Source organism: Cucurbita maxima, unplaced genomic scaffold, assembly GCF_002738345.1.
Source record: "Cucurbita maxima cultivar Rimu unplaced genomic scaffold, Cmax_1.0 Cma_Scf00009, whole genome shotgun sequence".
Lineage (NCBI taxonomy): Eukaryota > Viridiplantae > Streptophyta > Magnoliopsida > Cucurbitales > Cucurbitaceae > Cucurbita > Cucurbita maxima.
In genome coordinates this window covers 5787903-5811338 of record NW_019272025.1, presented here as the reverse complement: position 1 = coordinate 5811338, position 23436 = coordinate 5787903, and the positions used below count along the sequence as shown (strand labels likewise).

General features: G+C 39.2%; 4 protein-coding genes and 1 pseudogene across 6 annotated transcripts; 3 read left to right on the top strand and 2 right to left on the bottom strand.

The window, feature by feature from the left end:
- Positions 1-145: 145 nt before the first annotated feature.
- Positions 146-10086, bottom strand: LOC111483594 (E3 ubiquitin-protein ligase KEG-like). The gene is made up of 16 exons (XM_023129790.1): positions 9280-10086; positions 8564-8932; positions 8257-8484; positions 7257-7382; positions 6832-7168; positions 6588-6745; positions 5729-5886; positions 4941-5062; positions 4695-4829; positions 3961-4085; positions 3642-3746; positions 3314-3547; positions 2534-2870; positions 2246-2434; positions 1847-2152; positions 146-1764 (listed from the first exon to the last, which is right to left on the bottom strand). The coding sequence occupies exons 1-16, from the start codon at positions 9999-10001 to the stop codon at positions 547-549; spliced, it is 4869 nt and encodes a 1622-aa protein (XP_022985558.1). The 5' UTR covers positions 10002-10086; the 3' UTR covers positions 146-546.
- Positions 10087-11558: 1472 nt separating this feature from the next.
- Positions 11559-14608, top strand: LOC111483991 (calcium-dependent protein kinase 2-like). Its single transcript, XM_023130403.1, has 8 exons — positions 11559-12562; positions 12649-12792; positions 12862-13014; positions 13128-13243; positions 13303-13470; positions 13553-13680; positions 13784-13883; positions 13966-14608. Exons 1-8 carry the CDS (start codon positions 11863-11865, stop codon positions 14056-14058), a joined length of 1602 nt encoding a protein of 533 aa, XP_022986171.1. The 5' UTR covers positions 11559-11862; the 3' UTR covers positions 14059-14608.
- A 240-nt stretch (positions 14609-14848) lies between these two features.
- Positions 14849-15437, bottom strand: LOC111483992 (annotated as a pseudogene).
- Positions 15438-16067: 630 nt separating this feature from the next.
- On the top strand, positions 16068-17239 carry LOC111483749 (dendritic arbor reduction protein 1). 2 transcript variants are annotated; one of them, XM_023130052.1, is made up of 3 exons: positions 16068-16177; positions 16519-16809; positions 16935-17239. In XM_023130052.1, the coding sequence occupies exons 1-3, from the start codon at positions 16160-16162 to the stop codon at positions 16980-16982; spliced, it is 357 nt and encodes a 118-aa protein (XP_022985820.1). In that variant the 5' UTR covers positions 16068-16159; the 3' UTR covers positions 16983-17239. The 2 variants fall into 2 exon arrangements, with proteins under 2 accessions (XP_022985820.1, XP_022985819.1); XM_023130051.1 differs by having other exon boundaries at positions 16932-17239.
- A 417-nt stretch (positions 17240-17656) lies between these two features.
- On the top strand, positions 17657-22667 carry LOC111483646 (pre-rRNA-processing protein las1-like). Of its 2 annotated transcripts, none has more exons than XM_023129883.1 (9): positions 17657-17988; positions 18129-18394; positions 19108-19199; positions 19434-19541; positions 19623-19729; positions 19850-19905; positions 20376-20550; positions 20651-20926; positions 21694-22667. In XM_023129883.1, exons 2-9 carry the CDS (start codon positions 18227-18229, stop codon positions 22491-22493), a joined length of 1782 nt encoding a protein of 593 aa, XP_022985651.1. In that variant the 5' UTR covers positions 17657-17988; positions 18129-18226; the 3' UTR covers positions 22494-22667. The 2 variants fall into 2 exon arrangements, with proteins under 2 accessions (XP_022985651.1, XP_022985650.1); XM_023129882.1 differs by having other exon boundaries at positions 18125-18394.
- The last annotated feature ends 769 nt before the right edge of the window (positions 22668-23436 follow it).

Sequence of the window (23436 nt, the reverse complement as noted above, 5' to 3'; positions counted from 1 at the left end):
TTTTACATTAACAGTGCCAATATCAGCCTATATGCTCACCATTGATCAGCACGGTACGAGAAACGTGACTTTTACTAAAACAAAATCATACGTGGGTTGGAAAATTCAAACATACGACTTCTCGACTTCTCGAAACAAACCATAGATGCTAAAACGATAGATTATATAATGACTGGAAATTTATATGTACATATGTAAATAATATATCAACTAAAGCATTTCTTTATATATCTCAGTTTTATTTACAAGCATAACGATATATAAAAAAGACCTTACCGATTGTTGATATGCTGCCACACCAAAAGGGGCAATGGTCCACTGTTTCTTGAAGCCAACGGTTCACATCTTCATCTTCAACTACAATTCTCCGAGCATTTACGTGCAATACTCCACACGCTAATGAACATGGCGTAACGCCCCGTCTCAAGTCAATGAATTGCTTCGGAATCCCAAAGTTCCACCCGCTTGTAAACGACTGGGGATCATTCTCTACCGAAGCGTTGAATTGGCATGCAGACCATTTGATTTAGGGTCCTGAATCAAAGATCAGATAGTCTCGTCAAGAACAAGGTCAGCTGGGTCCCCGATCCAAGGACGACCTTCCCTCCACCTGAAACGAACTCTTACTTTTCCATTTGCATCAACACCTACTACTTTCCCTTTACTAGCATGTGTCTCCATTCCCCATCCCCATCTAGGGATTTTTAATCCTTCCCGAAATCTCACTGCGTCGCCAACTCGAAAGGGTCTCACCTTCTCCATCTCAGAGTCCTTGCACATCCACAGCCGCTCCGTAAAGCAGAAGGCGGCCCAAAGCTCCCCATCCTCCATCTTGTGGATAACCCCGACACTCTGACGGGAAACGTCCCCCCAATGATAAACAGGCATTACAATCGACGTCTTCACCTTCACCCAGTCTCCAATGTTGAGTTGCTCTTCCTCTACTAGAACAACTTCCGATGGATCGAGTGTCCATGGCTTTTGAGCAGCAGGAGACGATGCTCTAATTTTTCCATCTGCATCAATTGCTGTTATAGAAACAACGCTGACATGAGAGTGGCCCGACCAACCGAACCGTGGGTTTGGTATCGAAGACTTCACCTTCACACGCTGTCCTATACAAAACCTTTCTGACTTTTCGAGTTTTGAGGTGTGTCCTACCCATAACTCCGGTTCTCCACAAAATCCTACAAGAACAGAACCGTCCCATTCATTTTCATGATAGCTTAATCCTTGTACAACGCCAATACTCCCAGCCGACAATGATTTCCGTCCATCAGTATCATCTTTAAGTTTCACCCAATCTCCCACGGCGTACATCTGCTCTACCTCAAAATCTGTAGGATCTCCTCTCCACCATCCGGCCAAGCCAAACAGTGAAACTCTTATTTCTCCATTAGCATTTACAGCAGTCACAACACCCCTTGAATTCGGATTAGCGCCTCTCCACCCCCATCTCGGCTTAGCCAACCCAGCACGGAAATGCACATACTGGCCAATTTTTATCGGAGAAACTTTTTCGACTTCTGTGTAGTGTATAAACGATTTCCCCTCACGAAAACAACACGCCAATTCTAAATGACAATAATCTTGTATACTGTAAACTACCGCTATATTTTCCTTCCCAGTATAGTTGGATTCATAATTTGATTTTGTTCCTAAACACTGCTTCATTCTGACCCAATCACCCACTTCCAATCCTGATAGTTTTTCTGCATCGCCCGGAGCGATTCTCCATAATTTTTTCTTTCCAAATACTCTCACCTAAAAATAAGATATAATAAACGTGACTTTAAAAAACATTTGAAGGTTTAATAGTTGTCTCCCAAGAAATATGAGAACTTACATTTAGAGTACCATCCATATCAACTCTTTCCAGTTTTCCTGAAGAGGCTGGGGTTTCATCTGACCACCCAAGTAATGGCTGAGTAACAGACGGCAGGATGTGTACCTCTTGTCCCACTTCAAAAGGTGGCACTTTCTCGATGTCTGTAACGGAGCAAGGAAAAGTTTTACTCCTGAAGCAAAATGCTACATCTACATCTCCATCCTCTTCTAAGGCAAAAATTATTCCAATGCTGCTTCGAGGAACATCATCCCACCCGTATTTTGGAGAGGGCACCGATGCTTTCACCCTAACCCAATCACCGACCTGTTCGTGCACAAGCCAAAAGAAAATCGGTAATGCACGTGCTTGATACGAGTGCCAGTAGTTACATGACGACTTTCCCAAAAGAAAAAATACCTTATATTTGTCCACCTTCTCCATGTCAGATGGATCTACTTTCCATGGTCCATGCCGATTTGGTAAATCAATTAATAAGAGACCATTACTTTCAATATCACCGACTTTTCCAACGCTGTTATGTGTCTCGCCATCCCAAGGGAACCTAGGTTCAGATATAGAGCGTTTAACGCATACTTGGTCTCCAATCTAGAAGGAAGTGAACACATCAAGTTAACTAAGGATAAAACAAATGAGGCTCAGTTTAAATTTAAACCATACTAAAAATAGGGAGAATGAAGCATTCACCTTGAAGGGGACAACAGGTTCAATCTCCTCTGGTTCACAAAGCCAAGGGCTAGGCAAATAGCAGAATTCTATCAGCAAACTACTGTCTGGCCTGATACCATACACAACACCAATACTCCCTGGAGATACAGCTTCAAAGCCATGTCTCGCAGCAGGCACAGTATAACGTACACGGATCCAATCACCAACTTTGAATTCTTGAAGTCTTTGAAAATCTGCAGGGTCAGCTTGCCATCCTCTTGATGCACCAGTAAATCCAATTCGTATAATTCCTTCTTCATCATCGATGCACAAGACAGTTCCAATGCTGTCACGTGATTGTCCAAGCAACTTAAACCTGATAAGAATGACGTTTGCACTCGATGAAACCTTTTTTTTTTTTTTTTTTGGGGCAAGCAAAGTTTCCTTGATAAAAAAAACATATGCATAGCACAACGCAGTCAAACGAAACGAATTCACAAAAGCTTCTCCAATTGGTGTAATCACAACTTGTTTAATATTTCAAGGCTCCAAACAAATTTGAAACAAAATATTAAAAGGCTTCATGTATATTTCCCCCTAGAAGTGCACATGTATTCCTCCTAACAAAATGGAGAGGTTGTAATGTAATGTGGAAGGGGAAAAAAATTCTTTTTATGTTCCACCAGACGAAATGCGCCATTATCTGTTCTGTGATCGAAGTGGACATCCTGGCAACGCAGTGCCCTTACCATTATCGACGTTAATTTCAAAAGAAGAATAATAAAAAAAAAAAAAAAAAGTCCATGCATAACATCTAACCTTGGCTCTCTCACGTCAGGTTTAAGTTGCACCAGCTGTCCCCTATCCATAGGAATAACTTTGATAATCTCATCTGCCAAAACATGTGCAACACCAGAGCAAAATGATACAGAAAGACCACCACTACTTTGGGAACCCTGCACAAATCCAACACTCCTGGGCCCTGCACCTTGCCAACCATATGCAGGATTTGCCACACATCTTTTGAATTTCACCCAATCGCCCACTTGAAATCTAGAAGGGGGCAATCCAAAGTTTGTCAGTTAGTGAACTCAATGACAGCAGAAATTTTGCACTGTGAAGATCAGTATAGCGGAACTTTACTCACATTGTTGGGGACAAACGAATACCCTTCTCTGCTAGTGCATCCATAAGCTCTTCAAAAATCCATTCCCGAGGTAGGGCTTCCAACAAGTCACAAAATGTCTTGCCACTATTTTGCAACCATTAAGAGGGTCATTGACATATTAAATTAATACAACCTAGGGTGAGTTATCACAAGTACATCAATTGTATAACACGTGCTAGATGAGAAAATTAAAATTAAAATGTAAATGAAGATACTTAACTAGAAGAAAAAAGAAGCGGCTCTTAAAATTTTTCTCAGAAAATATTATATTGAACACTTATATAATCACAGCACTTGCCTGTGAGTTCTTACGCCAATAGCAGCACCTGGATATTTTAATATCAATAAAATGCAATCAAGACATTCGCGTATGAACTTTGCTGCATCTGCTGCTATATGGAAGGCATTGTCACCATCGTCGTCCTGATTACAATCACCCAAAAAAAGTTTTTATTGGTTGGCTGGAAGCATGTCCACCAAAAAACTTCAAGATGGAAATACATAAAAAAAAATTAGAAGTATTTATATGGGAAAAAGGGGACCATCCGTCAACTATATGAAAGGCACTGTCCAGAAGTTATCTTCAAGATTATGAAAGGATGTTGTCAAATCTGTGGCCCACAACTATATGAAAGGATGTTGTCCGGAAGTTATCTTCTAGTAGTGCTCCATCCGTTATATTTGAGATAAACTGTCTCACAACCTCCTTGTTACCACACCTAAGCATGGATCCATCCACACAAAAAGATTCGACGTGACAGCTACATTCACTTATTTCTTCAATGCACCACAAATTCCATACTGATTAACATGAAAATATTTACTTGTTCCTTGTTTTCATCTCTTGCTGCCTCATTGCAAATCAGTTTCTACTTTCAGGACCTTTTGAAAAGGTTACTGTTTCTCTCCTAGCCGTTGGCTACAGAGCATTTCTACAGTTCTCCTCAAATACAACAAAACCATTTGAAACATTGTTCCAAGTTCTATTCAATCGCATTAAATAGCATTTAGTAACTCATAGAGAAGGCCAACCTGTAAATTACAGTTTGCTCCAGCAGACAAGAGTAATTGAACACATGGTTTTGCACCTCTTGCCAGTGCCAAATGAAGAGGTATTGTGTTGTGCATGTTTCTGATATTTACATCCACTCCAGCATCAAGAATAATCTTTAAAAAAAACAACGGATAACATTAGAAATTTTGAGCTACCAAGTTTTGTTAGTACCTGCAACCATGAAATAAATCCAGGCATGTAAAAGAATAAAATTGTAATATCACCTTCACCAACTCAATATCATTAGCCATGGCAGCTGTATGCAGAACTGTTCGACATTGTTGGGGTTCTTGGGCTGCTGGGTCTGCCTTAGCCTCGAGCAGAACTTTGACAAGTTCTCTTCCCTCTACAGTGAATAACAGACAAGGCAGATAACAACAAAATTAGATAAAACAATTGACTTGATACTAATGTTCATACCCAAATTAGGCATTTCCAAAAGGAAATTAACATTGGCAATGTGTCGTCCCTCTTAGTCTTGGTGTATAAAGAGCATACAGCGCAGGAAAAGGTTTATTTTCAATGAAGATTAAGCAATAGACTAACACATATTGCACTCTAATATGTGCTACAACTAATCAACACGCACATTAGTCATTAGTCCAAGAGCAAACTAAGCACTCAATTGCCTACCCCAATTCCCTCCATGGATACTCCAGAGTCATGGGGATTATTAGTTTTTTTAAACTTTTCACGAGTATCATCCTCTGTGAAACCATTCAGAATGGAAGAGTGTTGCCAGAAAATGAAGTTGTTGTGAGTTATTACAGAAAAAAGAAAGAAATATTTTCAAACAAGGACAAGAATAGATGTCATGTGAATAGGTTGAAGATACTTGTTTGTGACATTATCATATAAGAAACTTTTGGCCGTATCCATAGTATTTTTAATTGGTGGGATGAAACATCGGTGTCAGAACCACTTCTAGTGCTATACCTCCTATATTAGGAAATCATATAAAGAAAGGGCTGAAAGAGAACACGGTTAGGGAAATCCCTGATGAACAGTTTACCTATCTCACGGTCTTTCTTAAGAGCAGCTGCCATGCATAAAGCGGTTCCAGCGGAACTTGGTATATCAATAGCTTCAGAAATTTCCTCAGGCAATGCAAGTTCAGCCCATCTCTTAACAACATCTACGTTTAAGGTTGTGATGCACAAATGCAGAGGCCTGTTGATCAGAACAAGAGAAAACGTTAGATAAGAACACACTTGCTATTAGCATGGAGCGACAATACTACAGCTAATGGGACAAGCCACTGCATATTGATCACAGATCCTGAGAAGAGGTCAGTAGCACAAGAAAGAGTGTAAGAATCAGAATCTTTGCATTGTTCATTAAATTGTTTTCAAAGGAGGTGGGTAAGAAATAACAAATATTTCATCAGATGAATCCTTATAAAAAGTGAAGAGTGATGCTGAAAGATACATGCTTCCGGATGCAGTTTTGTTGAAGGGCACACAATTAAAGTTCCAAATCATGGAAGCTAAAATAATCCTTCAAAGCTACTTCAGTTTTTACAATTAAAAAAATAAATTAATAAGTTGAGTGGATTGAAGTATTTCCTTCAAGAGCAGAACTAAGAAGGAAGGAGGGGGTTGTCCCCTTAATTTGTTGTGGATGCAAAATATGTATGTATATAGTTGTGATTTATTAGTTTTCCTCCTAAATTGTGTCCCTCAAATCTTTGCAACTGAAAACTTGCACATTAAAGTTCGAAGGAAAGCAACAAACAACCAAATTGAGCATAGCTCAGCTGGTAATACACATACACTTGACCAAGAGATTAAAGGTTCAGAAAAGGTAAAACATTTGTCAACTTTCATGATTCGCATAATAAATAATAAACAAAAACACAGTTCCAATCTTACGTTAAGTTTGCGGAATTGAGAAACCCCATTGATTTGCAACCTCCATGCTCCATAATGACCATAGCACAATGAGTAAATTTCTTTGAAATGGCCACATGCAGTACAGATTCACCATTATCATCAACTGCATTGGGATCAGCCCCTGCCTGAAGTAGTTCCTGTATTCACCAGAATAGCCTGACAATACGTTAGCATATATCCAAAAAAAGAAACTTGCCTAAAGGGTGGATGTGCAACAACTTACACGCATACAATCAGGCTGCCCATAATATGCACAAACATGAGCAACGGACCGACCAAAGCCTTCCATCAACCTAAACATACCATTAGCAGATTTCCAGATAAGTGCACGCACACATTCAGCAGATCCAACAGCTAAAGCAAACACTATTGGTGGATTCCCGTTTTCATCAGGAGAATCTATATCTGCATCGCTATACTCCAAGATTGCATCAACCAGTTCCGGAGAACCCCGTCTGCATGCCAAGTGTAAAGCAGTTTGACCTTCAGAATTATGAGCTTCCAGCAGAGAGATGACGGAGCTGCTATTGTTCCCTGATGCAGACTTCGAAAGAAGATCTCTGCAGATGTGGGTTAAATGAATCGGAAATTTCAACAATCGAAAAGATTTAAGAGAATGAGAGAACCTATATGAAAAAAGAGCCTAACCTGACACCATTAACATCCCCTTCAGATACAAGTTGATGAAGATGGTTGCTTTTGACCTGAAGAATGTCCAAGACAGAGGTAGGGGATTGTTCCAACCTATCAATATGAGGAGAACTTGCCACCTTGCTGAGTTCCACAAAAGCGAATGCATCAAATGTATTAACTTTTTTTTTGTTAGATAAGAAACTACAATAAAATAATAATAATAACTAAACATACAACAGTGAGGACTAGAAAAGCCCTGGCCCTAGCTAAGCAAGATACAGAAGACTTTCCAATCAGCCTAAATCAAAACTAGGCTCTCAGCTGTACTTCAACAAAAAAAACTATAAGCTTATACCAAGTAACAGCTACAAAAACTATCTGATAATGCAAAAAAGAGAAGGATGTCTCCTCATCCCAAAAAGCTCTTTTGTTTCTTCCCTTCCAAATTCAAAGAAATGTGCTTATGAGTACCATCACCATCAATACCACCGTAAATTTGAGAACAAACAGGGGTCTCCGAAGATAAATGCAGTAAAAGCCCTCATATGAAATATTTGGATTGAAAAACCACCCGAGTATTTAATGTCAAAAAAAAAAAAATTGTTAAAACGTAGCTAACCATGTGAAATTGATGGCTCTCTTACTAATTCTTTTTGTAATCACTCTATTATCGAGATGAACTCTACGTGGGCTTCTTTTTCTTTCTTTTCTTTTCTTTTCCTTTCTTCGTTTTTTTTTTTTTTTTTTTTTTTTTTTTTTTTTTTTTTTTTTTTTTTTTTTTTTTTTTTTTTCTTCTTTGGTGAAGCCCCAGTATAATTTCCTTTTTTTTTTTTAAATGTATTGATGTAGAGAGTGATTCAACACAGGAGGGGATATAGAATTACAAGTAGGACTTTCAACTAATAAAAAACAATAGGAAGGAAAATAAAATTTACTGTGATTATATGATCAAATAATTCTGTATTACAAAAGAAGAAGAAAAAAAAAAGTGCAGTGATGAATCGAGGAAACTCACGCAGTAGGTCTAGTAGGGGATCGGTGAATCCCTTGTAGATGTCTAAGAAATATGGCAAGCATTGCATGGAAAGTTGGTCTTTTCAGTGGCTTGTACTGTAGGCACTCGCCAATCATCTTCCATAATTCTCCAGGAATGCCAACTCCTACAATACTTGCATACTGTGGAGGTAGCCTGCCATCTTTGACAACAGCACGGTAAATTTCTTCTGCACTCAGACTAGCCCACCTGAAGAACTCATCTTCTATTAGCTAAGAATATAACTGACCATAAAATATGGAAAAAGTTAAACTAAAAAGCAACATACGGGGTGGAACCAGTGCACATTTCAACAAGGGCACAGCCAAAGCTCCACACATCAGATTGCGTGGATATGCCAATACCATCATCCCTAAACAAATGCAATGGTCTCTTCAAAGGCTCCCATGCCTCTGGCGATCTATAGTGCGGACTCAAAAACAGGCACTCCAAACACCAATGCTGTTTTGATGACTCGTGTTCTGGTGGGAAAATGCCTGCTCTATGACAAGGTTTTTTCAAAATCAATGGAAGCCCATAATCGGAAACCACAGCATGTCCATTTGCATCCAAGAGAAAATTGGATGGTTTCAAATTCATACACAACACATCAGCTGCATGCAGTTCAACTACTGCTCGTGCAATGTCTGCTCCAAATCTGAATTCATAAATACATATTACAAACAGGTAGAAAAGCAACAAGAAGCAAAGAGTTTCTAGAATAATCACAACTACAGAAGTTGTATAAAAAAGATTCGTGCAGATTTGTGCTTCTAAGGAATATAGAACTGCCTGATCCCTCATGCGGAAATCCAGAACAACGGAGTGAGCACCAAATTCACGAGTTCAGAGGGATAGCAGTTGCGACAGCACAAAACTCTAGGTGAATCTGGACATTAAACCCACGCTTTCCCGAGGAAATTATGAAGTAGAGGTCCATAAGTAAAAATGTCCAACAAAATGAAAACAAGCTCAAACGCAATACAAGACGGAGAGAAGGGTCACCTGAGGATTTGCTCGAGAGTAAGGCGGCCGCCACTCCGCTGCATCTCCGACTGAACCGACCCAGGGAACCCCTCCATAACAATGCAAAGATAACCCTCCACCTTTAGCACTCCGAGAAAGGAACACACATTCCTGCACCACATCGACGCACGCCTCAGCTTCTCCAGCTGCTTCTCCACCCAATCCAAATCCCCAACATTACCTATTCTCACCCGTCTCACCATCACTCTGTGCCGACACCCACCGACTCTAGACCTCAACCAACCGGACCAAAGCTCCATCTCCTCCCTCTTACCTCCATCGATCTTCCTCACCAACTTCAATTCATGGTCCCCAAACCCCGCTCCGCACCCATGGCAGCCGGAACTCCTCCGCCCCCGGTCAGACCCGTCGCCCCCTTCCTCATCGGCTCCAGCATCATCGTCGTCGTCGTCGCTATCGCTAACCTCAGCAGAGTGAGAAACCGAGGCCGGAGAGATCATAGGTAGTATAGCGAAATTCTTTGGAAGAGAGAGCACAGAATTGCCGACGGTAGACACATGGCGGCACTTCGGACACGTGAGAGATGGTTTAGGTGGAGTTGGAGCAATAATTTGAGAGAGGCAGTGTTTGCAGAAGGTGTGGCCGCATTGGAGAAGAAGAGGAGCTCGAGAATCCTCGTCGTATTGAATTCGGCAGATTGAACAGCTAGGGATTCCGACTCGCTTCCATTTCTTGGGCATTTTTTTGGATTCTGCTCTCTGTGGTTTGCTTCTGGTGAGAGAAATGAGAATCTAAGAGGAAAGTTTGAAGGGAAAGCCGTAGCAGAAGATGGACTATGACATTATATAAGATTATTGTATTTATTTATCTTATTTGTTTATTTATTTACTATAGCCTTTCTCTTCCTGCGTTTCAAACTGACCGTTTGACTTTGGCCTACCTTCCGCGATACGTGTATGCCACGTAATCATGACTCTTTATCGACTTCGTCTGATTTTTATGGGATACACCTAATTTCATGTCACTTATATTCAATAATTCCCTTAATTTTTTTTATGCTTAAATTATAAGTTATTCCAACTTTTAGTTTTATGGCAATTAGTTTCAATTTTTTTAGAAGATTTTGACACATTTACATTTTTTAAGTAAAATTTATGTTAGTCCTATAATTTTAAATTTTAGTTTAATTGATTTTAATTTTTTTTTTTTAAATATATAGAATAAGTCAAATACTCATCTTTTAACCATTTGTGATTAAAAAAAAAATCGTGAGATGGTAAATGTAAGTAGCTAATCATAGTACGAGAGCATAAAAAAAATATCAACTATAAACGGTAAAGAAACATCCAAGCATGATTGGTCAGATATTACCATATACAATAAAGGACTCCATTTTAGATTACGGAATTGATGATATATTGTCGTTATACATATCATATACCATCAAACGTGATTGGTTATGCATTTAAGACATTGTCGTATATGATTAAAGATTATGTTTCGTGTCATGGAGTAGATGACGTATTGCCATGATAATTGCGATCTCGATGATCCGTAAAAACAATAAATATATGAAACGTAGGAACTGATATATTAAATCTTGATTATTATTGATGAGTGTATCAACCTGTTTTATGTTATAAACTAATCTGGTACAAATTACCATATAATTGCATAAATGAAATGCCTGTATAAATATATATAATATATATGAAAGTTTTATTTTTATTTTTATTTTGGTATGTTGTTATTTTGTTTCATTTGAACTTCAAAAGTAAATACGTGTTGGTTTTTTTTAATTTAATTTAAAGTAGGAAACAAACATTTTTTATTTCAATTTATAGTATGCATTAGTGTCGTATTAAATAAAGCATTTAAAAAGCCTTATTAAGGGGAAAAAAGCTGAATAATAAGGAAATCAATATTGTTAAAAAAAAAATGATGTAAAAAGAACTGCCCGGCCGGAGCGGAATTGCATCCGTGGGAGTCAGCTACGGCGGCGATAAAGCATCCGTGAACTTAGACTCGGCGGAAATTAGAAGTGTAAATGCAGTGAAAAATTAATTGGGCCTTTTGCACTTTGATGGGCTTTCAATTGGGCCTTCTTCACATACAAATTTGGGTTAGCTCCAATTGGGCCCTAAAAAAGAAAAAAGAAAAAGGAAAAGAAAAGGATATTACCATATTTCGGATCTAAAAGATATTCTAGAAAAAGGAATTCCAAAAAAAGAAAGAAAGAAAAAAAAAAGAAAAAACAATAAAGAAATGGAAGAAAAATATTAAAGGAAAAAAACAGTTAAAATGAAGCGCGAAAGGCTGAGAACCTTAGAACTGGGGAGGGATTAAGGAAGACCGTGTCTATGGCTTCCTCCTACAATTCCTCTCTATCAATCCTCAGCGTTAGGATCAGAATTCCAAGCTGTCTTCTCCTCAATTTCCACCATTTTTCTTCCTTCTTTTTCTCTTTCTTTCCCGTTCTCTATACATGGATTTTTCTCCCTTGCTCACTTTTGGTTCTCCCCCAAATACCCATTCGATCCTGTCTTCTTCAAGTGCCCTACCCTTACCGCCGCCGCCATCCTCCCTCCCCATTCCTCCGCTATGGGCAATTGTTGCTCTCGTGAAAATCCCGACGAGCCTCCCACCAGCGTGAAGGATGGATCTAACGCGGACAAGTCCAAGGATGATGGCGGAAATTCTAATCAGGGCAACTCCACCGAGAATCCATCGAATAAAGCCGCTTCTTCGGCCTCGCCGGCGGATGCCGCTAAGAATACAAAGCCCTCTCAGATCGGAACTGTTTTAGGGCGGCCGATGGAAGATGTTCGATCCATTTATTCCATTGGTAAGGAGCTGGGAAGGGGTCAATTCGGGGTAACCCATTTATGTACGCACAAGACTACTGGCGAACAGTTGGCGTGCAAAACCATTGCTAAGAGGAAGCTCGTAAATAAGGAGGATATTGAGGATGTTAGAAGGGAGGTCCAGATTATGCACCATTTAACTGGTCAGCCCAACACTGTTGAGCTTAAAGGAGCTTTTGAAGATAAGCATTCTGTTCATTTAGTCATGGAGTTGTGCGCTGGAGGAGAGTTGTTTGATCGCATCATAGCGAAAGGGCATTACACAGAGCGAGCTGCGGCTTCGTTGCTCAGGACTATTGTGCAGATTGTTCATACTTGTCATTCCATGGGGGTTATTCATAGAGATCTCAAGCCTGAAAACTTCCTTTTGCTGAATAAGGAAGAGGATTCTCCGCTCAAAGCTACCGATTTCGGTTTATCCGTATTCTATAAGCAAGGTTTGCTCCATAACCTGACTGTTTCTGTTATAAATCTCGGCTGATTATGTTGTTCTTATTCTGGTATGATTGTTGCTATTATATAGGAGAGGTATTTAAGGATATTGTTGGTAGTGCATATTATATTGCACCAGAAGTCTTGAAACGGAAATATGGACCTGAAGTTGATATTTGGAGCGTTGGAGTCATGCTCTACATTTTACTGTGTGGAGTTCCACCTTTCTGGGCAGGTAGTTTATTAGTTTTATGAATCTCTCTGCTGGGTTTGATCTTTTTGATAAGAGAAAATTGAATGGCAGAATCTGAACATGGGATATTCAACGCAATCTTGCGTGGCCATGTCGATTTTACTAGCGATCCATGGCCTACAATATCACCTGCAGCAAAGGATCTTGTAAGGAAGATGTTGAATTCAGACCCCAAGCAGAGATTGACAGCCTCCCAAGTTCTAAGTAAGTTCATCCCCGCATGAAGTTGTATGATAGAATGGTTGAATCTATGAAGGAAAATTAGGAAGAGAAAAGGCAGGTTTATGAATTATGACCATCATTTCCTTCTCTATCAGGCCATCCATGGATTAAGGAGGATGGAGAAGCACCTGATACACCACTTGACAATGCTGTGCTCAATAGGCTCAAACAGTTCCGTGCAATGAACAAATTCAAGAAAGTCGCCCTTCGGGTAAGTGATAATGAACAACAAAGCATTTTGGAATTATATATAATGTGCCAAATGGGCAGGTGATTGCGGGCTGTCTATCAGAGGAAGAAATCATGGGGCTCAAACAGATGTTCAAGGGCATGGATACTGACAACAGCGGGACAATAACGCTCGAAGAGCTAAAGCAAGGACTCGCAAAGCAAGGCACAAAACTCTCTGAATATGAAGTTAAACAATTAATGGAAGCCGTAAGTCATTGCTTAATCCCTATGAATCCGTAATGAGTTTTCTTGCTTGAAGAATCTGGATATTACCTTTTGGTTTCTACAGGCTGATGCTGATGGCAATGGAACCATAGACTATGACGAGTTCATTACAGCGACAATGCACCTGAACAGAATGGATAGGGAAGAGCATCTTTACACTGCCTTCCAGTATTTCGACAAAGATAACAGCGGGTAAACGGAATCGCATTCAAGTCGATTATAGCTAAAGTTTTCATTTTGAAATGGATAGGGAGTGTCACTAATGATTGAACCTCAAACTTCGTTATGCATTCAGATACATCACTACGGAAGAGTTAGAACAAGCTCTTAGAGAATACGGCATGCACGATGGAAGGGACATTAAGGAGATACTTTCTGAAGTGGATGCAGACAATGTAAGTTACTAAAAATCCACATCCTCATACTGCTGCAGGTGGAGAGAGACCAGAAACTGACCTGTGTTTTGAATTTGTACAGGATGGTCGCATCAACTATGATGAATTTGTGGCGATGATGCGAAAAGGAAATCCAGAAGCGAATCCCAAAAAGCGTCGTGATGTTTTCGTTTGAGATCGTCGTCGGGGCGAGGAGAAGACCTGAATGTTTAGTTCTTCTGTAGAGAAATTATTATGAGGGTGAAGCTCACGGATGCTCATTGTACAATACTCATCATATGAAGAGAATGGGAAAGGGTTTAATGCATATATTTACAATGTGAATGTGAATGGTGGTTCCTTTCAAAGACAGGAAATTGCCTTATGAACGGAAAGGAAGGGAAAGGAAAGTAAAGGAAAGGAAAGGAAAGGAAAGGCAAGGTCATTCTTACATCTAATTCTTAGGATTTAATGGGTGATTTATGATGTTTTTAGTTGTTCTTGGCCACCATTAGACAGAATAATTATTGCTCTTATGGTTGACTCATGGACTACAAACTTGAATTTGTTCAAAACGTCTAGTTTTATTCATAGAACAAAGAAAGCTGATAGTTTTGAACACACATTATTTGCAATTATAACTATGAGGTTTCTAAAGATTGTTCAGTTGAAGTCCTTTCAACAATGGGGTCTACGTGCAAACTTTGGTGGAAGTATTGGATAATTGTATTGTGTTTTATATGAAATTTTTATACATGGTAATATTCTAATGATTGTTATTAATTCATCAGTGTTGAGTATTTTTACACTAAAAGATCTACTAACCTTTCTTTTCAAATGCTCCACTATGATTATTATCCACTCTAACTAGAAAATTAAGGAAATCTTAGATATTATTCACTCTCAACAAAAAATTAAGAAAATTAAAGAATTTTTTCTCACACCATCCACCAGACAAAAAAATTAAGTAAACCTTTCTTACCTAACCCTCTTCAATATAAAATATTGATCTTGAAAAACAAATTATGATACACGATGCTGTGCAAGGGCTTGTCAGATGGCACGGCACAATAGAAGGTCCGAGCCTAAGAGAGCAAATACACTGCTAAAACAAACAAAGATAGCAACCATCGCTCACTCGTGACCAACAATTTACGTATCTTTCGTGGAAACACCGTACTTCTGTTGCATCCTGGCGATTTCATCCTCTTTCTTCTTCTTGGTCGAACTTTTTGCTCATCTTGGCCTGTTGGTAGTACAACACGATCAGATACCGATTCGCAACGTTGAAACCGGAGAGGTGATCCACCGCCGTCTTAGCATCATAGATATCTTCGTAAACAACAAAGGCGGTACCTCTCGTATCCTTGTTCTTCCCAATCCGAATCTGCCGGATCGCCCCGTACTTGCCGAAGATATCATACATCTCTTCGCTGGTGGCAAATTTCGCACATACAAGACTCTGTTGACCTCCGGCGGCAGCCTCGTGTTTCCCTTGCGGGGAAGGCTGAATGTCGCCATGGACTATGGAGGAAGAAGGTTCCTTAAGAGCCTGTTTGGGAGAAGAGAGTGCGAGAAATTTCAGAGATAGGGATGTCTTGGGCCTTTGTAGCCCTTGTTGATAGCTTGATCATCTCATGCATATGCACCTCTGAAAGTGGGCACAGGCCCAATTATCAAAGGACTTGAGTCCATCTACAAGAGCCTCTTCGAAAATGGCCCATCATTTTGTATGGCCATGGATGTCCAAAATAAGTGGGCCGGGTCCAACTTGGCCCAACTAGCCTGTTACCTTCTTCGTGGTAAAATAAATTACTAAAATTACCGTTTATTCTTTTAAAATATAATCCATCAAATCATTTTTTATAAATATAGTTGATCATATTTTTATAGATAAAATATAAAATTTAAAGGTATTTCTTTTATTAAATTATCCTACTTTTTTTTCCCTCCATTTACCCTTACTTAAACTTCAAAATCTCTATATTTTTACGGTTTGAAATATTCTCTAAACCTCGAAATGTCTTTTCACGTACGATTTTTACTATAAATGGATAACATCTTTTTTTTTTTTTTTTTTTGGCCTAAATAAAGAAGAGAACGATTTTAATAAATAATGGAAAAACACAATTAAAAAAAAAAAAATTCTTAGATAAAGGAATTGGTTTTAGTCCAATTTGGAAGTCCCTATTTTTGAAGTTTAAGGAGAAGGAAACTCTTTATTTGAAGATTTCTTGCATTTATTTTCTATTCGGTGCTACAGTTCTCCCACCCCCATCCTCCCCTCTTCAGGCCGTATGGATTCTCGTACGGAGGTAATGCGATAATATGTTCTTCCATTCATTTAGTTCAGATAATCACATCAGTTTCTTTCGATTTCCATCCTTTGTTTTGAAAAAACGAATTCATCGTTGTTTAGATTATGGTTTTCGTTGAATCTTGTTGAATCTTGGCCTTTCTTGTTTCGAAAATTTATTGTCTTAATTTAAGAGAATCGTTGCATTTCATTCTCGATTCCTGAGCAAAAGATCACCGTAATGGATACAAAACAATCAAGATCGCTAAAAATCGTGAGATGTGGAAGAGAAATATGATGAATCTATTTGAATATGAAACTGAAAGTTTGGTTGGTGTGTCTGTGTGTGTGTTTATACAGAATAGGTGGAAATCCGTTCCAGAATTTGGGGGGTGGGATAATAATACGCCTGATGCAAGCAATTATTCCGTTGTATTTTCTCGAGCTCGTGCCAATAAGAAACAGCAAAAGACCGATTTGACTGAGTTCAAAAGAGCCAGCCTAGGGAATGAAAAGGAGTTAATGGCCATCGCGGATAAACATGATCGCCACCACCAGCATCACCACCGTCGCGAACACCGACATCAACATCACCACCACCGCCACCACCCGCATCATGGTCAATTACCAGCGGATGGCGCTGTTGTCGGGGTAAGCACTTCTAATCGCTGAGTTATGTTCACTTTGATCTGTTCTTTTCCCACTTTAACCTCAAAATCCGATTGACCTAATTTGAACAAGAATTTAGTGTAGTTTTTGTTTGTGTAATCCAGCAGAAGAAAAAGAAGATTCTGTCCTGCATGAGTTGTTGTATCAAGCCTTGATATGAGATAAAGAAGGCAATCAACTTCGCTATGTTTTAGTGATATCATGCTGTTTTTCTGGATCTTCTTTGGCATGTGTAAATGTAGCGAGACATGTTCATCGTATGGAAAATAAATGCGTCAATTTCCCCTCCCTGAGTCTTTTTGTATAGGTTCTTTAGCTTATAAAACATGGAACCTTGTAATATATTCATTTCTTCATGGAGAAAACCAGATGAATACACTATGCAATAACATTATATTTTGTTCTTTTCGAAGTTGCTTTGGATCTACAGGGTGGACACAGCCCTTGCAATCTCTGATATTCTGTACATGTCAACTTTCCACCATTTGTTCAACCAGTTTCCACAGTCTATTTCTATGATAATTGAAGCTTTTTTAAGTTATAACATTTCTTTGTGTAATGTAGGCTAGTCTATGTCTATGCAACACGAACACCGACACAAACTCAACACACACAACACGGGCACGATGACGAACTCGAACTCAACACATGTAACACGGGCACGAACACGAACTCAACACACGTAACACGGATACAAACGACATGGGGCGCGGACAGTGAAGAATCTGGAGGGTGGCTGCAACCATGGGACGCGGACCATAAATGGGCTTCGATTAAATGGGTCGGTTCTGGGTTCATTATGAAAAACCCATAAAAGTAGAAATAAAAAAGTACGAAGAACCCAAAAAAAATCCATCCCGCCCTCTCTCTCTTCTCCTTCTCCTCGCCTCACGTATACAGCCGCCAGTCCTCCTCCATCTTCGGCGATCCTCCAGCGACAGACCCACGCTACTCTCTGGCGCCAACAGTGAACAGCGCAGCTCCGACCAGCAATCGCCGCTTCACCTACACGATCGACGACTGTTTGCTCCTCTTCACCCTCGCAGACGGCGACCCACTGCGCACGACGGTGCAACATCCTCCAGCACCGACAGCACGAGCTGCTCCACATTTGGAATTCTTCGGAGGACTAATCGTACTTAGATTTGAAGGCGAAGTTGGGTAAGAACTAGTTGGTAACACTACTGATTATCTTGTGTTAAATTAAGTTTCAGGATTTGTTTTATTGAAGTCGTTAATTTATGGAGATTTTTAGAAAAATATAGGATTTTCGAATCTCATTAGGAAACGTCTCTAGGTAGTTGAAGCTGAGTCGTTACATGGTTTCACTGCACCTGCTCTCCATTGTTCTGTGAGCTATCCTTGAATGTGGATACAAGTTCTTTAGGAGTAGGTTCCGATGGAGTCACTGTTAGAATTGGAAGGAATGCCGGCGGAGTATGAAGAAGAGAATTCGTCGTCTTACAGCCGCAAATTGGTGCCCTGGTCAACTTGGAGCGAATGGCTTTTCGTTAGTCACTCACTCTTCTCCGACTCTGTAGACTCCGTTGCCGCCGCTCTGAGCAGAGTAAGCGTACCTATCTCCGCCGCATGTTTATTCTCCACTATGCTAATTTTCGAAGTTACATTTAAACCTGCAATTTTAAATTCTATTATGCTGTTGATCTCCTAATTAAGACTATATAAAGGTTTGTCTATCACTATTAGTAGTGAGATCCCCATTTTGTGTTTGCCTAGAAGCAATAGGAGAAATTTTATAAATGAGATAGACTTTGTCGTGTGAGAGTGAGATTGAGATTAACACACTTGTAAACACTCTGGTTATAGTGATTGAAATCCTCGATCCATGCCATGATTTAGTATCGGCTTTGCTATTTGAAATAATTTTCTCCACTGAAAGAATAATCCAAATGGATTCTTGTAAATATAATTTTTTAAAAAATAAGTAGCTCACACTAAGAAATTTATCTTCTACAATTGATGGTGAGTGTGAGCACAACTCGTGGTTGATGAGTTAAGTCTTTCACAATGCCACAACTAAAAGGCTGTGATACCAATTGTTGTATATGAAGTAAGATCAATTGCAGTCACACACCTACCAATAGAAATAAACAAAGAGACTCAAAGATTTAGGTGGTTCGGGGAGGAGAAATTCTCTTATGTCCACAGGTGACAGTCAATCACTATAATCAAAGTTTATGAGTGTATCTCTCATATTCTCACACTACAAAGTCTCTCTAGTCTCGCTTATTGGATTACTTTTTGTGATTTTGAATTCAGATATCAACATGGAGAAGCAGAGGATGTCTTCCAGTTGTGGTTGAAGTTACAGCATCAATTATCGAAATCCAACAAAAAGATCCCTACTTCATGTATGCTTCGATTCCCACTTCTTGCCTACTTATTTCATGCTATTATTCACTGTACCATATCGTTTCCAGCTCGAGCTATCTTCTCTAGTTCTTTAATGTCATGTTCTCAACTTTCAAACCATGTTACAAAAGAAATTAACACTACCATGTTTTTAAGAACAATTATTTTTGTAACCAAGATTCTGTGGTGTTTTTTTTTTAATGTTCGTTGTTTTCTTTTATTCATTCATCCAGAAAGAACCTATCGGTGGATGCTTCAGTTCGTGGTACAGAGGAACAATTAAATAACGTTTCACTTTCAGAGGAAGCACTAGCCATGTTATATTGTATGGCCATTATGAGGTAATTTTTTTTTATGGTAAAGTACGATGCAAAACTTTCTTAATTTGTTACAAGGAACTCACTGTACTCTTGATTTCGAAGGCTTGTAAATGGTGTTGTTGAGAAGACACGTAAGAAAACAGAGGTTTCAATTGCTGTGGCAGCTGATGCTATTGGTTTACCTCGTATGCTGATTGATATTCGCCATGGTGAGTAATATCAAACATCATTTTGTACGCTATCATTTTCCTTTTCCAGTTTTATGAACTTTTTTCTTTCTTTGTTTTAATGTTTTAATATTTTCATGTTTCTCTTGGCAATGGTTGTAGAGGGCTCTCATCGCGAACTTCCAGCTCTTCAGGTGGTTTGGTGTGCCTCAACCAAGGTATGACTATGAAGAATGAACCCTCAACGTTCTTCTTGTTTTACCATTTGATGATTTTCAACTCTATTACCGATGTGGGATGTCACAATCCACCCCTTTCGAGGTCCAGCGTCCATACTAACACTCGTTCTCTTCTCCAACCGATGTGGGACCTCCCAATCCACCCCCATTCGGTGGCACACCGCCTCGTGTGCACCCTCTTCGGGGTTCAACCTCCTCGCTATCACATTGCTCTGTGTCTAGCTCTGATACCATTTGCAACAACCCAAGTCCACTGCTAACATATATTGTCCTCTTTAGGTTTTCCCTTTCGAGCTTTCCCTCAAGGATTTTAAAACGTGTTTGTTAAAGAGAAGTTTTCACACCCTTATAAATAATGCTTCGTTCTTCACCCCAACCAATATGGGATCTCACACTTCCCGGTAGAAGTATTTTTAAGTGAAACCTTCTTGATGGTTTGGTGATTCCAGGCGCTTTGTTGGTTGAAATCTTATTATTGGGGACCTCAGGAGAAAGCTATTTCATTTCAAGGTGATATAAGCACTACCATTCGAAAGGAAATCAAATCCAAACTTCGTCATTTGGCTTTCAATTTAAAAGTGAAGCAAAATCCTCAACTTGAATCTGCCCTGATTAAGCCAAAACGTATGCGTTTAATCTCTCCCTTGCGATTTTGTTCGTTCATTGTTATCTTTAAATCTTTAGACTTAGCTGAGTAAATGAAATACTAACAGTACCTTTTCAGGTTTGAAGACAAAGACTGCCGAGACACTGAAGGTTCTTATTCAGTTATATTCCACATTCTCTTCAGAATTTGTATCTGTATTGTTGGGATTCTTGTTTAAGGCAATGACGTCATCAGACTTGGCGTTTCCCAAAAAATCCAAGAAATCCAGCAGCCCTGTATTGGATGGTTGGAAGCTTACGATTGCTAAGATCTCAAATAAGGAGCCAGAATTGCTTTTAGATCTGCTGCAGGCAGTTCTAGAGAAGATCAAGACTCAAGAAGCCTTGGAATATGGTAGGATTAAATATCAACCGTCTAATCCTTTTAGATTTTCTGAGCTTTATGATGAGGCTGTGGCATTTACTTGGCTAGTTACCGCTTTACCATTACCTCTAGGAGTTAGCTTTTGGGCAATTATAGAACCACACTTATGCATGATTTGTCTATTTTCTATGAGATCTTTATAAGGGTGTGGAAATCTCTCCCTAACAGATGCGTTTTAAAACCGTGAGGCTGCCAGCGATACGTAACGGGTAAAAGTGGTGGGCTTGAATTGTTACAAATGGTATCAAAGCTAGACACCGGGCAGTGTGCTAACGAGGACGCTGGGCCTCCAAGGGAGGTGGATTGTGAGATCCCACGTCGATTTGAGAGAGGAATGAAACATTCCTTATAAGGGTGTGGAAACCTTTCCCTGATAGACGCGTTTTAAAAATTGTGAGGCTGATGATGATACATAACGGGCCAAAGCGGACAATATCTGTTAGCGGTGGGCTTGGACTGTTACAAATGGTATTAGAGCTAGACACTGGGTAGTGTGCTAGCGAGGACGCTAGGCTCCCAAGAGGGGTTGGATTGTGAGATCCCACATTGGTTGGAGAGGGGAATGAAACATTCCTTATAAAGGTGTGGAAACCTCTCTCTGGTAGATGCGTTTTAAAAACTATGAGGCTGACGGCGATACGTAACGGGCCTCTCTTCATGCGTCTTCTCTCTCTCTCTGAATGGCTTTCTCTACGTGTGAGCATGGTTTTCTTATTTCCTTTTTCCTGTTCTTTCAGAAAGTCAGTACTCCATGTCCTCAGCCCACAAAATGGATAGCTGTCAAGTAGCACATCTGTCCTCAATGTTTGCATGGCTCGTTGACAAACTTAAGTGCAAAGAAGTTTTCTCTGGAAAACACACTCCGGAAGGTATTCTTATGGAGTTGCTACGTAAATGCCTTGTGGTATCAGCTCCTTGCAACAAGCGGCTTATGGATTCAGCCACTGATCTTGCACACTTATTGGATAACAGTTCTCTTGTGAAGAAACTGAAGAAACTATCATTTCTCAATCAACCGGTTTCACATTTACTGGACGAAGAAAATCCGAACCAAATCACGTCTGAGAACGGTTTCAACCAGGCCGAGTCGCTCCGCGAAGCAAGTCGGAAACTTGAGATCATTAAACTCCACAAAAGAAAGAACAACTTGGCGACAAATCCAGTAAATGGTAACGTTAGAAGTTCCAGCAGATGGACTGTGGTAAGTTCGTGGACTCCATGTCCCATTGGTATGTTGCCTCGTTCGATTGGCTGTTCGGGTCAGCTCCCTGTTCTTGACACCGATTCCGAGAACAAACCAGGTTCGGAAGAGCTGAGAAGCAAAGAGAACTGTGAAGCCACCAACTGTAGCCACAAGAGGGAAGCCAGTTCTGATATTCAGCATCTTGATAGCTGTACTGTCAAGAAAATGAAGGAAACAGATGGTGTTGAGTCAGCTGAAGATGTTAAAGGGCGTTTGTTGATAGATGGGATATGGAAGAAAGTTGGGGAACAAGAATTATCTGCCATTCAGTCTGCGGTTAGGATATTAATTTAAATTCTTTCACAGTTGCTGACATTTTTGCTGTCATCTCTGATGTGAAAGCTTGTAGGATATCTACTTTCATATAGTTATGCCCAGTAAGTTAATTCGAGTTTCATTATTATAATATTATAATTATTTGGGGAAATGGGAGCTTTGTTGGACCAGACGGCCCATTTCGTGGATCTATTTCGGGCCAGCACCAAATTTTAGGCCCAAGCTGGAGTCTAGAGGTGCACCAATTGGGCCAGGCCCAATTTCTTCCTCCATGTCATTTGCTGTTCAACATAATAGTATTTCTATTATTAGGAGGATTTCTTCTATTGGGTTGCGTGTGAAATTGGGTAACCACTAATATAATGTAATGTTTTTTTTTTTAACAAATATAATGTAATGTTTAAAACGTGGGAGAGGAGACATAATATGAAGTGGTCAAAAGGGAGACCACCATATTTAAATCCCCCACTTTATTTTATTTTTATTATACAATTTTAAAATTTTCCTTATATTCGTTTATTTATTTTGCCAACTTTAGTTGTTTTTAATTTTACAATTCTCAGAGAGAAAATTATATTTTAGTTTCCAATTATTTCACATATAAAATTTATAATTAGAATTTAACCTTTTATTTCTAGTTAAAAAGAGGGAAAAAAAGATAGTATATAAATTGAGTAAATGGGCAAAAAAGGAAAAAAAAAATTATGGAATAAAATATTCGATCTAATTTGAATATATTTTAGTTACTAATTTTCATAAAAATTTTGGAATTTAAAAAATTGTGTCGAATGACTTGAAATAAATTAAATTATTATAATGTTAATGTTAAATAATATTAAATATTTTAATTTACACGTGCTTAATTTTGGAAGATTATATGATATATTTTGATTAGATGTTTTTGGAAGAAGAGAGAGATTGAATCTTATAATCAAAATTTCAGCTTTTTTTCTTTCTTTCT